The 16,350-nt window shown below is 41.3% G+C and overlaps 1 protein-coding gene across 32 annotated transcripts in view; it reads left to right on the top strand.

Annotated features, from left to right (window-relative positions):
- STK33 (serine/threonine kinase 33) overlaps positions 1-16,350 on the top strand; it is a 59,276-nt gene that overhangs the window by 21,703 nt on the left and 21,223 nt on the right. For 19 of the 32 annotated variants that reach the window (XM_088666945.1, XM_088666922.1, XM_088666970.1 and 16 more), the window contains 6 exons: positions 2,274-2,563; positions 8,296-8,418; positions 10,769-10,882; positions 12,616-12,720; positions 13,495-13,633; positions 16,050-16,138. In XM_088666945.1, coding sequence (XP_088523071.1) covers positions 2,342-2,563; positions 8,296-8,418; positions 10,769-10,882; positions 12,616-12,720; positions 13,495-13,633; positions 16,050-16,138 — 792 coding nt within the window. In that variant the 5' untranslated portion in view covers positions 2,274-2,341. Of the gene's footprint in view, positions 1-2,248; positions 2,564-8,295; positions 8,419-10,768; positions 10,883-12,615; positions 12,721-13,494; positions 13,634-16,049; positions 16,139-16,350 lie in introns of all 32 variants that reach the window. The other 13 variants (XM_060275865.2, XM_035122896.3, XM_035122814.3 and 10 more) reach the window with 3 other exon arrangements.

The raw sequence follows: 16,350 nt of genomic DNA, 5'->3' as shown, positions 1-16,350 counted from the left end.
TAGGCTCAGTGACCTGAATAAATAGGACCTTTTCTTGTCTCTCATTGTGGCCTACTCTGCATGGAATCCATTTTTAACCCCCCCCACTGCCTTGCAAGTCTCTTCTTGCATGCATTCTACACTTTGCGCAATGTGAGGAGCGATGTTTATTTGATCCCACACCATTGCTTCTGCTTTTATGGAGAGCTAATCTTTGATATTACTGGTCTCTCTGAAAGAAAGAAATGACTGCTCAAGAAAATATTTTTCCAGTAATCAAACTATGTTAGACCTTTAATAGAACAAGAGTTTTCGATTATTAAATTTTGAGTAGTGTTTGGGTTTAAATGTTTTGGGACTAGACAATTGGGGCAGAAACCAACCAAAATTGAATACTTTTAAGTCTCATTGATTTCAGTGGAAGAGCTTCAAGCATGTGCTCAACTCTCCTATTAATTCATTTGTCATGTTTACAGCTGGTTTGTTCCATGTACTTACACTATGAACATAGACCTGTATATGTAATGTTCTCTAGCTTCAGTATGCCTGATTCCCCCCCACCCCCAAAATAATAGAAAAGAAGAATGGAAATGTGCAATCTCAACCTCTTTTGTCTGTAGGCCTAGTTCGCTCTTGAGAAGTTAAGCAGGCTTAATTAACCAATTGAGTTGCGGTAATTTGGATATAATAATCATTTCCCATAGTGGAATTCAGAGTTTATAATTTCACAGTAAAATTAAGAATATTAATAGAATAATATACAGTATAAAAATAAGACAGAGGAGTTCTGTTGTTCCTGAATAGAAAACAAACTCAGAATATGAAAAACGCTACTAACTTTAGGGTCACACTGGATATTATAAGAGAGACAGAGCTATCTCTGCTCAACATCTCTTTGTAATGTCAATCATGAACAATACAACACCATTACACTGTGCACTTTCCCAGCCTCCACAAGGCAATGATGTGAGGCATGGGTGGGGAGACACAAAATTGGTAGATGGTATACCGTGCATAGTTTATATTGGGGACAGCCGCTTCACGTTTGATCCTTTAATAATGTTTACACACACAAATACCTATATGAAGGGAAATACTTGGTACTTCTCTGTAGTGTCCTATTTCAAGAAAATCATATTTTAAAAGATGGTTAACTTACAAATTTGTTTTTTGCAATAAATCTAGTCTTTTTAATATATTTTGCTACCTTAGATTGTATAAAAATGTGTGTGTGTGTGTGATATATAGAGAGATCGAGAGAGGTCAGAGGTCTGTATTACAGTACAGTGGTGCCTCGTAAGACGAATTTAATTTGTTCCAGGACTCAATTCGTCCTATGAAAAATTCATCTTGCGAGTCGCGGTTTCCCATAGGAATGCATTGAAACTTAATCCTATGGGTTCCAGGGGACTGGCGGCGGCATGGGATGGGGCTTCGGAGAAGGAGCAGCACTTTTCCGAAGCCCCGTCTGATGCCGGCTGTGTGCGAGGCGGGGGGGGGGGGGAGAAACGCTTCTCCCCGCCTCTGCCTCCCGCCTGTCTTCCCCGGCATGGGACGGGGCTTCGCTGAAGGTGTCCGAAGCCCCATCCGATGCCGGCTGTGTGCGAGGCGGCAGGGGGCAGAAGCGCCACTGCCTCCTGCCTGCCTTCCACGGTCTCCGAAGCCGCGTCCCATGCCGGCTGTGCGCGGCAAGGCGGCCGGGGGGGGGGGAGAAGTGCTTATTCCCGCCGTCTCCTGCCTGCCTTCCCCGGCATGGGACGCAGCTTCAGAGAAGGTTTCCGAAGCCACGTCCCATGCCGGCTGTGCGCGGCGGGGGGAGAAGCGCTTCTCCCCGTCGCCTCCCGCCTGTCTTCCCCAGGGGATGGAGCCGAAGCACGGCGGGCGCTGCTTGCCCCCGCCTGTCTTCCCCGAGCCAAGGGGAAGACAGGCAGTGGCAGCCACCGCACCGCTGCGCTTCGGCTCCGTCCCCCCTGGCAAAGGAAGATCAGCTGTCAGCTTCCTGCGCTGACAGCTGATCTTCCTTTGCCGCCTTCCCGCGCTACATTCTATGGCCGCGCTTCGCAAGACGAAGCGGCGGTCATAGAAAACCTCGTCATCTTGCAAATGCCTCGCGCAACGCAAAACTCTTTCGTCTTGCGAGTTTTCCGTTGTTCGAGGCATTCGTCTTACGAGCCACCACTGTACTGTCATTGCTTGAAGCCATTGCTAGTCACAACACATTTTAATGTCACCAGACCACTAACTGTGACCTTCCGATTACTTTTCTCAGCTTTTTGTTCTGCTTCCTTCAACAGTGGACACTGAGGTGCCAATCTTTGTGCTACTGTTTAATTTGCACAGCAGGATCTACACGACCAAACAGATGGCTGATCTCAGTCAGGAAAATACAACTGCAAAATGCACTGAGTGTTGCACATCATTTGAACCAAGCAATGGTGTACTTTTTTGCCCCCGTTGCAATAATGGCACCATGTGCCCTGAACAAGCTGTAGTAGAGACCTCAGATTCACCAACTACTTCAGTGAGTGAATGTTCGGATCCCGAAGACACCATGTCAAAGAAACAAACATCTTATTTAACAAATGTAAGGATACTAACTTCAAATATTTTATTTTCTTCCTGTTCCACCATCCTTCCATCACCCCAGTGTATATTCAGATAACTTTCCCTTTCGTGAAATGCCTTTGTGAAATCAGGCCAGCGATATTAACGTCAGGCAAAATAGGAAAATGTCAGGATTCAAACCTATAAAGCACTCCCCTCTAGGAAAGCTGCTTACCCATTCAGCCATAGAAACAGGCAGAAGTTGGGTGCTGGATGGGCAAATTACTTGTTTCTTAATGGACCTCTGCTCCATCTTCCTGTGCTGTTTTTCTTGGCCGGCTAGCTCTGCTAAGTTATTGATAATATACATACCTTGTTCCTCACCACCACCACCCTGCCAGTTGATGGACTCCTTTACAGTGGCAGCAGTAACTGTTTCACTTGTGGGTTCACAGCGGCTGCCCACTTTGAATGGAGGGCTCACTGAACTTAAATCCTGGTAGTAGAAAAAGCATTGGGGCCCCTCCCAGTTAAGACTCTCATCCTGAAGCGAGATTGAACTAGGATGGGAGAGGGGATCCCTATCTGCTAACTCCCAGTAACAAGGAAATGGCAGCTGTATAGAATCTTTTTATTGAACGGCATGACAGATGGAATAGCGTCTGAAACAAAGGCAGGTGGGATTGACAGCCTTTTGTCCCAGCAGGGGTTTGTTGCCATTGAAAATTGCATAACAACAGGCAGAAGAGTTGCAAGTGTTATGCTCATCATGGCTTCTTCTACATGTTGGATATTCCTTTACCTGTTAAGCAGCTGCCTGCCTGTCATCTTGCAAAGGTGCAGCAGCCTGTCTGGTAGCTCCACAGAGGAAAACCTACAAGTGTTCTGGTGACTGCTAAGGATGAGTATGCTGTCCAGAACTCGCCTTAGACTGACTCATTCTCTGATCCCTCCCACACCCCACTCAGGCCAATTTGAGGGCGTCAGAAAAAACATCCACTATTCCCAGAAGCCCTTTCTGCCGGTCCTCTACCTCTGAAACGCAAGCTCCCTAACCTTCGTCTTTTAAAACCTAATAGGCATGGCACTTTGAGCAGTGACAGCAGAGAGATGAAACAAGTCCCCCTTGCAACAACTGGTGTGACATCATGAGATCAGTTTCAGTTGATGTTGAGAATGTAGAAATGTTGAATCATTTGATTTTCTTTGAAATAATAGCTCAGATTTAATCTCACAATTTTCAGAAGTTACAATAATTGTGTGGAGAAATTAAGCAGAAGTTGTGATTGACCTAAATTTCTATTATTCCCCTGATGCTTTTTATAGAAAAGATGTACAAAGGACATTTTCTTTTGTTTTCAGTCCACTGCTATATACTGCATTTATTTGAGAACACAAGTATTTTAAACTTGTAGAGCACAAATCTTTAAAAGCTTTTGTTGCAAAACCCCCCCAACCCAAACCTGAAATAAATACACGTTCAAAACAAATGGGATGGGAAAGCACTTAAGATTGAAACTCCAGAGGATTACCCATAATTTGGTAAATTAACACAAATTGGCCTCCTTAAAGTAGTGCTCTTAAAAAGCGGGATGCAAACTTTGAACAATCTCAAATAAACTTTGTTTGAACATACCATGAGTGATTTACATCTGATATAAAAAGATAATATAGTAACCTATGATTATACTCTTTATGTCATATAGTATAATCAAAAAGAATTACTTCGTTTTGCTATTGGCAACTGAGTTTTATATCTCGGGTGGTCAGTGGAATGCATAGGATGTTTTGAAAAGCATGAACATTAAAATCCATTATTGTTATAGATTTCTTTACTTTTTTAGTGTAAGATTCATATCATATTAGCACAAATAATTTTAGCATCATTTTGTTCTCTTGGTTATACATTTACTTGTCTTTTTTCCAACATCAGCTACTTCATTAATTTAGTATCTAATTGATTAACTTAATGCAAGCACTTAATACAGTGTCATTTTCTGTTAGCGTATACCAGTTGGCTGATTCACACAAAAAGAATAATCTTCTACTCTGCTCAATAAAAAAATGTATTGTTGTTGTTTAGTCGTTTAGTCGTGTCCGACTCTTCGTGACCCCATGGACCATAGCACGCCAGGCACTCCTGTCTTGCACCGCCTCCCGCAGTCTGGTCAAACTCATGTTCGTAGCCTCGAGAACACTGTCCAACCATCCCGTCCTCTGTCGTCCCCTTCTCCTAGTGCCCTCAATCTTTCCCAACATCAGGGTCTTTTCCAAGGATTCTTCTCTTCTCATGAGGTGGCCAAAGTACTGGAGCCTCAGCTTCACGATCCGTCCCTCCAGGGAGCACTCAGGGCTGATTTCCTTAAGAATGGATAGGTTTGATCTTCTTGCAGTCCATGGGACTCTCAAGAGTCTCCTCCAGCACCATAATTCAAAAGCATCAATTCTTCGGCGATCAGCCTTCTTTATGGTCCAACTCTCACTTCCATACATCACTACTGGGAAAACCATAGCTTTAACTATACGGACCTTTGTCGGCAAGGTGATGTCTCTGCTTTTTAAGATGCTGTCTAGGTTTGTCATTGCTTTTCTCCCAAGAAGCAGGCGTCTTTTAATTTCGTGACTGCTGTCACCATCTGCAGTGATCAAGGAGCCCAAGAAAGTAAAATCTCTCACTGCCTCCATTTCTTCCCCTTCTATTTGCCAGGAGGTGATGGGACCAGTGGCCATGATCTTGGTTTTTTTGATGTTGAGCTTCAGACCATATTTTGCGCTCTCCTCTTTCACCCTCATTAAAAGGTTCTTTAATTCCTCCTCGCTTTCTGCCATCAAGGTTGTGTCATCTGCATATCTGAGGTTGTTGATATTTCTTCCAGCAATCTTAATTCCGGCTTGGGATTCATCTAGTCCAGCCTTTCGCATGATGAATTCTGCATATAAGTTAAATAAGCAGGGAGACAATATACAACCTTGTCGTACTCCTTTCCCAATTTTGAACCAATCAGTTGTTCCATATCCAGTTCTAACTGTAGCTTCTTGTCCCACATAGAGATTTCTCAGGAGACAGATGAGGTGATCAGGCACTCCCATTTCTTTAAGAACTTGCCATAGTTTGCTGTGGTCGACACAGTCAAAGGCTTTTGCATAGTCAATGAAGCAGAAGTAGACGTTTTTCTGGAACTCTCTAGCTTTCTCCATAATCCAGCGCATGTTTGCTATTTGGTCTCTGGTTCCTCTGCCCTTTCGAAATCCAGCTTGCACTTCTGGGAGTTCTCGGTCCACATACTGCCTAAGCCTGCCTTGTAGAATTTTAAGCATAACCTTGCTAGCGTGTGAAATGAGCACAATTGTGCGGTAGTTGCAGCATTCTTTGGCACTGCTCTTCTTTGGAATTGGGATGTAGACTGATCTTCTCCAATCCTCTGGCCATTGCTGAGTTTTCCAAACTTGCTGGCATATTGGGTGTAGCACCTTAACAGCATCATCTTTTAAAATTTTAAACAGTTCAGCTGGAATATCATCACTTCCACTGGCCTTGTTATTAGCAATGCTTTCTAAGGCCCATTTGACTTCACTCTCCAAGATGTCTGGCTCAAGGTCAGCAACCACACTACCTGAGGTGTACGAGACCTCCATATCTTTCTGGTATAATTCCTCTGTGTATTCTTGCCACCTCTTCTTGATGTCTTCTGCTTCTGTTAGGTCCTTACCACTTTTGTCCTTGATTATGGTAATCTTTGTATGAAATGTTCCTTTCATATCTCCAATTTTCTTGAACAGATCTCTGGTTTTCCCCATTCTATTGTTTTCCTCTATTTCTTTGCATTGCTCATTTAAGAAGACCCTCTTGTCTCTCCTTGCTGTTTTTTGGAAATCTGCATTCAGTTTCCTGTATCTTTCCCTATCTCCCTTGCATTTTGCTTGCCTCCTCTCCTCCGCTATTTGTAAGGCCTCGTTGGACAGCCATTTTGCTTTCTTGCATTTCCTTTTCCTTGGGATGGTTTTCATTGCTGCCTCCTGTATAATGTTACGAGCCTCCATCCATAGTTCTTCAGGCACTCTGTCCACCAAATCTAAATCCTTAAACCTGTTCCTCACTTCCACTGTGTATTCATAAGTATTAGGCATTAGTAATTCTAGGGTTCTAGGATTTTTATTCAGGCTTTTCAACACCAGTAGCATTTACAGTTGTAAATACAAATACATTTCCACTACAGTTTATTTAGTGGAATTCCTTATATATATTGTCCAGTATCAGTTTAAAAATGATATTTTAAAAGCAGCCATTAGGCTCTTCTGCTTGGTTGGCTTATATAGGTGCAGATTGGATCAGATTGCCCTATTTTATTTTAACACGGTCCCTTCCAACTCTACAATTCTATGTTTCTATTAGAAACATATGAATACAGGTATATGAACCTGCTTTATAAAAAAAGTTTTATTGTGCATTGTCTTGGCTATTTCTGGTTTGAGGGTGCCATACTGCTATATAAATATTTTGGAATAAAAAAACAAAAATTGAATTGGATCATTCGTTCATCTAGCTCAGTACTGTTTCTTTACTGTGATTGGCAGTAGCTTCTCCAGGACTCAGACTGAGTTTCTCCCCAGTCTTGAGACTTGTATTGAATATGGGGTTTTGGATTGACTGTAAGTACATAGAACATAGGAAACGGACTTTTAACCAGTCAGACCTTCAGTCCATCTAGCTCAATATTCTTGACACTGGCTAGCAATGCCTCTCTGGGTTTCAGGCAGGGATCCTTCCCAGCCCTCCCTAAAAACACCAGGGATGGAACCCGAAACCTTTTACATGAAAAGCATATGCTCCACCACTGAGCCATGGCCCTTCCCCTGCAAAGCATGTGCATCACCCTTAGGGAATGATCCCTTTGGGGACCATAGCTGGTGTGCTGCCAGCTATCAATGCAGGATGGTGCTGTTCATGGTGGCTTTCACTCTTTCAGCTTGTGGTACATGGGGGTAACTGCTCACCTGCTACCTAGACATACTAGTCCTCTTGTAGAAATCAAGGAAATAGAGAGGCTTATTGGGATTGGGAGACATGCTGCAGAATCTGGATTCTGTGAGTGAGACTTGCTTTTCAGCAAGCATTTCCTAGAACTGAAGTAGAACATAAAAAAGCAATGCAGGCTTAAATTACTTTGGAACTCCTTATTGATATAGACCAAATGTATCAGAATGGAAAAAGAATACTTATTTTTATATAAGGTGTCTTTAGACCAGGCATCCCCAAACTGCATCCCTCCAGATGTTTTGGCCTACAACTCCCATGATCCCTAGCTAACAGGACCAGTGGTCGGGGAAGATGGGAATTGTAGTCCAAAATATCTGGACGGTCGAAGTTTGGGGATGCCTGCTTTAGACTCTCTCTCTTTCCACTTATTCATATTCCGACACAGGGGTAGCCAATGTGGTGACTTCCAAGTATTACTGGACTTCAGTTCCCACTATCCATTACAATTGGCCATATTTGATGGGGCTGAGGTGCGCTGGAGTTCAACAACAATTACTACATTTGTCTGTCTCCTGCTCCATCATACATTTTGATTGTTTTGCGATCTATTGTTTTGAAATCTAATAAGTTCACCTTTTCTAGGTCTCGTCCCACTTCATATATTTTCTCGTTTTCTTGTAATAACTTACATATAACTTACTGCATGTGCCGGAAGGTACATAAAATAGCATATAGCCTTTTAAAAACAATGGTTTGTAGTTTAATTTCATGCTTCTCTTTTTATGTCCCCAAAGATGCCAAAGTCAGAACTAACAGACTCTCAGAGGAAAATGCTCATTACCACCCCAGGCATTCGTGGCAGTAATACAGAATTCAAAGTTCCTCACACGCGAATAGAAGATGGAGCAGCAATTCAGGTTCGTAGCTGTGCATTCCTCCAAACTTTTGGTACAATTTTTAATTAGAAGATGGCAAAAATAGCTGTGTAAATAGCTGCGTTGGTCCATGGGTGGGAGAGTGGTAATACCTGTATAAGGACCATCCTGACTGACATAATATCATAGAATCACAGAATTGCAGATTGGGATCCAAAGGGTCATCAAGTCCAACCCTCTGTAATGCAGCAATCCCAATGTCAAAAGCAAGCTTTCAAGTTCCTCAACACTCTTCATTAGGCTAGATGTCAGAGACTGGGCAGAGGAGGAATGGTGGAGAACGTCTCCCTAGCCAGACCCTTCCAGAGAAGGAGACAGTTCAGAATTACAACAGGTGTTTGAGGGAGGTCACAGCTCAGAGGCAGATGAGGGGAAAAGCTGGGAGGAGGAGGAAGAGGAACCACCAGGGGAGAGACAGCTGACGGACTCAGTGTCTTTAGGAAGCATTCCAGACCCCACCTCCCAGAACCCGGCAGGAATTGAAAGTAGGAGAGCAGAGAGCTTAGAGGCAGAAGGCACAGCTCAGCCACAGTAGTGACGATGCATAATGGGAGAGGCGGAGAGGGTGCAACACCATTACTCCAAGAGGCTGCATTTCTAAGCCTCTCTGTGTGAATATTGAATAACAAGCATCAGTAAGAATTTTCCTTGTCTTATCCATTCCTGGCAACCTACCATGGGGGGTTGGATGCTCTGACTCCTGACACTGTATATTCAACAAAGCAAGATGGAGGGGGGCAATAAAAATGGTCATTTATTGTTGTTAATGTAATATAATATTCATTCAAACGCCTTCTTGTTTGCATTTCTATATCTATCAGAACAGTTTTGCTGTTCTGTTACAGTGGCATCCTCAGGTTGCTTGGCTAAAAGATCTAAAGCAACCTGGTGAACACAATGGAACTAAAAAGGGCTAGAGTGGACACAGCTACAATATACAAATGGATTAACAGGATGACAAGCGGTTTACGTGGTGTTAAACCCATTTTTCAAACAACAAATTGTTAGCAAAATTGTGTACTTTGTAGATACAGCACTTGGGATTCTCTGAACTTAAGAAGAGCCCTGCTGCCTTGGATCAAAGGCCAGTCTAGTCCAGTTTCCTGTTCCCACAGTGGCCAGCCATAGGCCTATGGGAAACCTCCAAGCAGGTCATGAGTGGAATAATGCTCCGCTTCTTGTGTTCTGTAGCAAGTGCTATTCAGAAGCAGAATGTCTCTGATACTGGAGATAATATATATTGATAATAATGTCTATTAGCCATTGTTAGCAGTAACAACAGCAACTTATAAAGTACTTGCGGTTTTCTAAGTACTGAACATACATTAAAGGAAAGGCAGCCTATACATGCAGGCTGACAATCTAATAGACACAATACAAATGGAGAAAAAAAAGAAATGGGGAAGGGAAAAGGAAAGCAAGTATTAGAGCAGCTGCTCCTTCATCAGCCAATAGATGGGGCTGATTTCCTTGGAGGCCGCTCCTGTTGCTTGATCATTTTGAACGCTCTCATGTGCAACTTTTCCAGTTCTACAATATCTTTTGCATCCCGGGGTGGCCAAAACTATGCCCTGTAATCCAAGTGCAGCCACACCATATATTTGTATACAGTATTATGATATGGGCAGGTTAGTTCCCCCCCCCTTTCCTAATGATTCCCTGGCATGCAATTTGCCTTTTTAAAGCAGCTGCACACTAGGCTGATGCCGTATTTTCATTGAGCTATCCACCATACCCCCAATATCCTTTCCTGATCAGTCACCATCAGCATGTATGTAAAGTTAGGATTCTTTTGCTCCACTGTATAAAATGGAAGCATCCTCGAAAATTTGTTTTGCAAGTGCATTCTTTTCCAAGTGCAAAGCACACTCCATTGCTGTCAGCCCACTGTTCCCATCATCACAACTTGGTTTTTTGATGTCCTGCAAAACTCAATGTTCCTCAGTAATAAGGATTTGAATATTTAGTGAAATTCATGAGTCTTGATCTTTTCCTCATATATATTTGACTACTTATATACGTAACTTAGGGGCTCATCCACACTTTCACTTGTCCTGTGACAGGTTTGAGCAGTTTTCTGTTTGCCACAGCTTTCTGGGCATAGGTCTGAGCAGTTTGCCCTTGTCCCACAGATTTCCCTGAGAGAACCTGCAAATGTCAATCCACAGAAAGCCCAGCTGGCGCTTAGTCCAATTCAGCAGCAAAGATTGAGTTTCCCCGGGGGGGGGGGGGGAGTGGTGGGGCAAGGACAAGTCTGGATGAGTCTTTACTGAGTGTTCCTCTGTAACATTTGACTTCTTAATTTTTTTTATTTTTTTTCTTATTTCTGCAGCAAATTTATTCATTTGGAAGGAAATTAGGACAAGGCAGCTTTGGTGTGGTGATTGAAGTAACAGACAAAGAAACAGGCATGAAGTGGGCAATCAAGAAAGTGAACCGGGAAAAGGTAGGCTTTAATTGTATTGGAGTATGAGTTTTTATTTTTCAGACAATGATAATATTATTTATTACAAATTAATCACCACAATACATTTATGTGCCCCAAATTCACATAGCAAATGGAGAATATATTGATTTTCACACTGTCATCAGTTTTCTTCAACTTTCATTTCTCAGGTTACCCATTTCACTGTATCTGAAGAAGTGTGCATGCACACGAAAGCTCATACCAAAATAAAAACTTAGTTGGTCTTTAAGGTGCTACTGAAGGAATTTTTTTTATTTCATTTCTCAGAAAACATGAGACATAATATCGTGAATAACTCTGAGACCTATGGATAAAGGGTGATATACAAATATAATAATAATAATAATAATAATAATAATAATAATAATAATAATAATAATAATGCTAAGGGACCCAGGTGGCGCAGTGGGTTAAACCACTGAGCCTAGGACTTGCTGATCAGAAGGTCGGCGGTTCGAATCCCTGTGACGGGGTGAGCTCCTGTTGCTCGGTCCCAGCTCCTGCCAACCTAGCAGTTCGAAAGCACGCCAAAGTGCAAGTAGATAAATAGGGACCGCTCCAGCGGGAAGGTAAACAGCGTTTCCATGTGCTGCTCTGGTTCGCCAGAAGTGGCTTTGTCATGCTGGCCACATGACCTGGAAGCTATACGGCGGCTCCCTCGGCCAATAATGCGAGATGAGCGCGCAACCCCAGAGTCGGTCACAACTGGACCTAATGGTCAGGGGTCCCTTTACCTTTACCTTAATAATGATGCTATCATTTTCAAACAAATGGTTCAAATGAAATAAGTGGCTTCGAACTGCCTAGTATGTTCTGAATATTTTAATTCTAGGAATCGTATTTGGATAAATAATTGCAGAATCAATTTTGTAATTATTGAGTTACGTAGTGCATGATCCTATCCTGCACTGGTTCATCACCCAACCACAGAGGGAATGCTGTCGGGCACAAGAGTCTCCTGTTTCTACCCTCCTCTTTCCTTCTTGGTGAGAAGGCAGTGGCATATCACTAGGCCAGTAGGGGAATAGAAGGCTTGCACATTCCTTACATATCTCAATTCAGCCTGCTGCCTCTGATTGTTGGCATTTCAAGCCTGAGCAGAGGGTCAAGGCTGCATGGGGATATTTATTTATTTATGTATGTATTTGGAGCACTTTTAGCACACACCTCAACATACAGTTCCAGGGTGAGCTGTCCAATTAAAAAGAAAAGAACACTAGTTCTAATATAATTAAAAGAGCAGGTAAAAACAACATATCCATTAAAATACCATACATAAAAAGGCCTGTGACTCTGGTGGGATTTTATTGAATACATAAAAAAAGAAAAATTATATTTGTCTCTTCAACAAGTCTCAACAAAATTAGGACAAGTAACATCTAATTGGAGTAATATAGAGCCTTTTATTCTTGGTACTCCTTGTACCTCTGATGGTTTCAGATGGTTTATAGGCTTATTTTTCTGTGTATCTTGCAACTCATGCACGCCATACCTCTTGCTCTCTCTTCACTTACCTGTCTGTATCTTACTGCAAATATCTGGATAGTTTTATCATTCATCTTATGAATGTAACAACCCATGCCAACCTTGGCTTGGTTTAGATTTTTATGTGTTTGTCTCATGAAGTTCTGGTAGGGGTGTTTGACAGGACTAAGGCTATGGAACCTGACTTTGAAGCTGCCACAAGAAATATGTTTCTCTCACTCTTAAAGGCAGGGAGTTCTGCAGTAAAACTACTTGAAAGGGAAGTGAGCATCCTGAAAACAGTAAACCATGAGCATATAATACATCTTGAACAGGTGTTTGAGACTCCCAAGGTAAGACATTATCAATAGAAATCCTATAATGCAGTTAACCCAAAGGTGCAAACCGTGTGTGATGATGACAGATGGTTGTGTTAGAATTGTGTTGCGGTTCAGTTCCTATAAAGTGGAGATGGGGCTTTATAGAGTGGGAGAGGCTGCTGAAGCTCCCAAGCCACCCAGCAGTGCTCTGATATAGTCCCACTAGGAATAAAAGACCTTTGAAGAAGGTGAAGTGGGTGGGGCAAAGGGTCCTTAGCACCTGCCTCCCACCTCCACATTTTGCACCTTGAATGACTCTTCTTTTAAAAGCACTTATAACCAATATCACTTTATATTTTCAGTTTTTGAATGTTGTAACATTTAAGAACACAGTCGTACCTTGGGTACCAAACGCCTTGCAAGTCGAACGTTTTGGCTCCCAAACTCTGCAAACCCGGAAGTGAGTGTTCCGGTTTGCAAATGTTCTTTGGATGCCGAATATCCGACAGGGTTTCCATGGCTTCTGATTGGCTGCAGGAGCTTTCTGCAGCCAATCAGAAGCTGCGCCTTGGTTTCAGAACGTTTTGGAAGTCGAACGGACTTCTGGAACAGATTCCATTCGTCTTCCGAGGTACCACTGTAGTTGGCTGTTCAAAAATATGAAGAATATTAATTCTTCAATTTTTGTAAAACAAAATTATTTTTCTACTTTTAACTAAATATTTGAGGCATTTAGATTGAAAATATATATTAATACTTTATTATACACATACACACACACTTATATTGTTTATTTATTAATGTTAGCGTGTGTACCTTGTATTGGAGCTATGTGAGGATGGAGAACTTAGAGAGATTCTACAAAGAAAAGGTCAATTTACGGAGAATGAGACACGGCACATCATTCAGAGTCTTGCCTCAGCAATAGCATATCTTCACAAAAGAGGTAATGTGATAATTATTACATTTTTATAGATTATTATATCTCATCATCACAATTTTGTAGCTCTTACTTGTTTCATAGTATAATTGTGGCCCTATCAACTGAAAAGCAACATTCTTTTAACACACACACACACACATTTTCTTGTTGCTCATTTACTAGTAAAAATGCCATTACTTTCTCCTATTTTTTCTAATTCTTTTTCTTTGTTCATTACATTAAGGGGCCCACCTTAATGGGACCTCCATCTTAGGAGGAAATGTCGCTGAAGGGTTTGCTAGGTGAGAGAGATTGAATCCTATGCAGAATAGTGATCCTCCCTGCCTCTGTTCATCCAGAGTTGATGCTGAACTGAATACCCAGGTGGATACAGCTGAGTCGGGTCAATGCCCTGCTTACCCACCTATGTTTCAGTAATACTTGCCAGCAAGGCTTTTTTTCAGCTGGAACTCGCCTGATCTAAACAGCAGCAATACCTCGTTGGAGACACAGTGGCAAATAGGCCAGGATTCTAAGTCCTGGAGAAAGAGCTAGTAGTGGAAATAGCTTTTAAACTGCTGCCCTTTATTCTCCTTACCTGATGAAGAGTTAGCAAGTAGATAGAGGTGACAGCTCATACACCCTCTGGGCAGTGCCACAGAGCCCAATCCTTTCCAACCTACTGCTCCGGGAGTTATAGATATATTAGCATGTGATTACTAGTGGCTGCTTGCTCTGCACACGAACCCAAGCCCATGCCATGCACCCTTGCCAATCGTCGTTCAACTGCCACTCCATCCCCTCTACACAAAAATAAAATCCCTTATCATTTCTCTAAAATTTCTGTTACTCAAATGAAGTTGTGAAAGTTTATTCAGATCCTGCCAGTGAATCCAGTCCATTCTGTTGTTTCTGCAAATAAACTGTAAATGGTTCCCAGACTCTTTTGAAGCCCTTTTTGTCCTTCTCTCGTAGTTTGTCTGTTAGCTTAGCCAATTCTGTATAGTTCATCAGCTTTTCTTGCCATTGTTCCTTTGATGGTATTTCTTCCATCTTCTAATATTGGGCAATCAAGATTCTTGCTGCTGTTGTAGCATACATAAATAATGTCCATTTTTCTTTTGGTAGCTCTTGATTTGAGATACCTAACAAAAAGGATTCAGGGTGTTTGACAAAATTAATTTTAAACATTTTTTTCAATTCATTGTATATCATTTCCCAATATTTTTAATGCATTTGCATTCCCACCACATATGATAAAATGTTCCTTCCTTTTCCTTACATCTTCAACATCTGTTATTTTCTTTCCTAAACATCTTTGCCATTTTCACTGGTGTGATATACCATCTGCACATCATTTTCATGTAATTCTCTCTTAATAGTATGCAATCTGTGAATTTTATATCTTTCCATAATTTTTCCAAACTTTCCAATTGGGTGTTGTGTCCCACATCCTGAGCCCATTTAATCATAACTGATTTAACCTCTTCATCTTTGGTTTCCCACTCTAATAAAATACTATATGCTTTTTTAAAAAACAATTTAACATTCTCTTCTACTATTTCTTTTTGAAATCTGGAGATTATATAACTAAACCCCTTTTTATTGTATTCCTTAAAATTTTCATTTAATTTCCTATGGTGTAGCCAACTTTATAAATAGTATTTCAGCTCATCATACTCTTTTAGTTTGAGTTTGCCTTCTTCTTCTGTTAATAACTCTCTATATGTCAACCAGCTTACTTTTTTGGTCAACTTAAGTGAAAATACTTCAGTGGGTGACAGCCACCATGGTGTTTCCACTCAAACAGATCTTATTGTTATTGTTATTGTTACCCCCCTTCCCTCTTCAAACCCCATGCCTCCCCTCCCCTTACAGCTCACCTAACCCACCCTATCCTCGCCTGACTATTGTTCTGCCATCGTGCCACAGTTGGCCAGCCAGCTAAACTGCAGCATAGCAGTGTGTTTTCTTACAAAAATATGTTAAGAAATACATGTATTGATTATGGATAATAACTCAGAGCACAACTGTGAATGAGAAATGGGACAAAATGAGAAAGAGTTGTTTGTCTTTACTTCTGGTGAACCTTATGCTTTGTCTTTCTGAGCACAGGAAGCTAGTTGGATGATTTCCTTTGATATGCTAATTTTACAAATGGGTGCTTTTAAAGTGCATCAAATGACAAATCATATTATTCAAAATTATGATTTTCCCTTGATTAGAAGAACGGATCTAAGTTTGATCCAGATTTGGAATGTACAGACCAACCTTTTTCTATAAAAGAAAGCAGTGTCTGCAACGTGCACTAATGTAGGAGAAAATGCACTAAAAGTGTAGCTCATAAATTACTCAATCAAAAGGGTTTAAAACATTTATGTCAGAATATTTTCAATGCAATTGATAAATAACACTTACTTTTTGTTCTCCATCTTGACAGATATTGTTCACAGAGATCTGAAATTGGAAAACATTTTAGTTAAAAGCAGTGACATTGATGAAGAAAATGAAATGAAATTAAATATAAAGGTAAGCCCAGAAATTGCAACACTTTACTTTAAGCAGTACTTTTGCCTGTGGTTTTTTTAAAACCCAGGAATCAAAAGTCAAGTTTCCTAGTACAGTAAATGCCTATTAGTAGCTTTTGAACTGAAACATAATGGTGTAATCAAGCCAAAAATAAAAGGTCTGAGATAAGAACAATTGACAAGAATGTAGGAGTCAAGTGCCATTGAAGAAAG

The sequence above is a fragment of the Zootoca vivipara genome, chromosome 1 (genome assembly GCF_965207765.1).
Source record: "Zootoca vivipara chromosome 1, rZooViv2.hap1.1, whole genome shotgun sequence".
NCBI lineage: Eukaryota > Metazoa > Chordata > Lepidosauria > Squamata > Lacertidae > Zootoca > Zootoca vivipara.
This window is presented reverse-complemented; position numbering and strand designations above follow the sequence as displayed.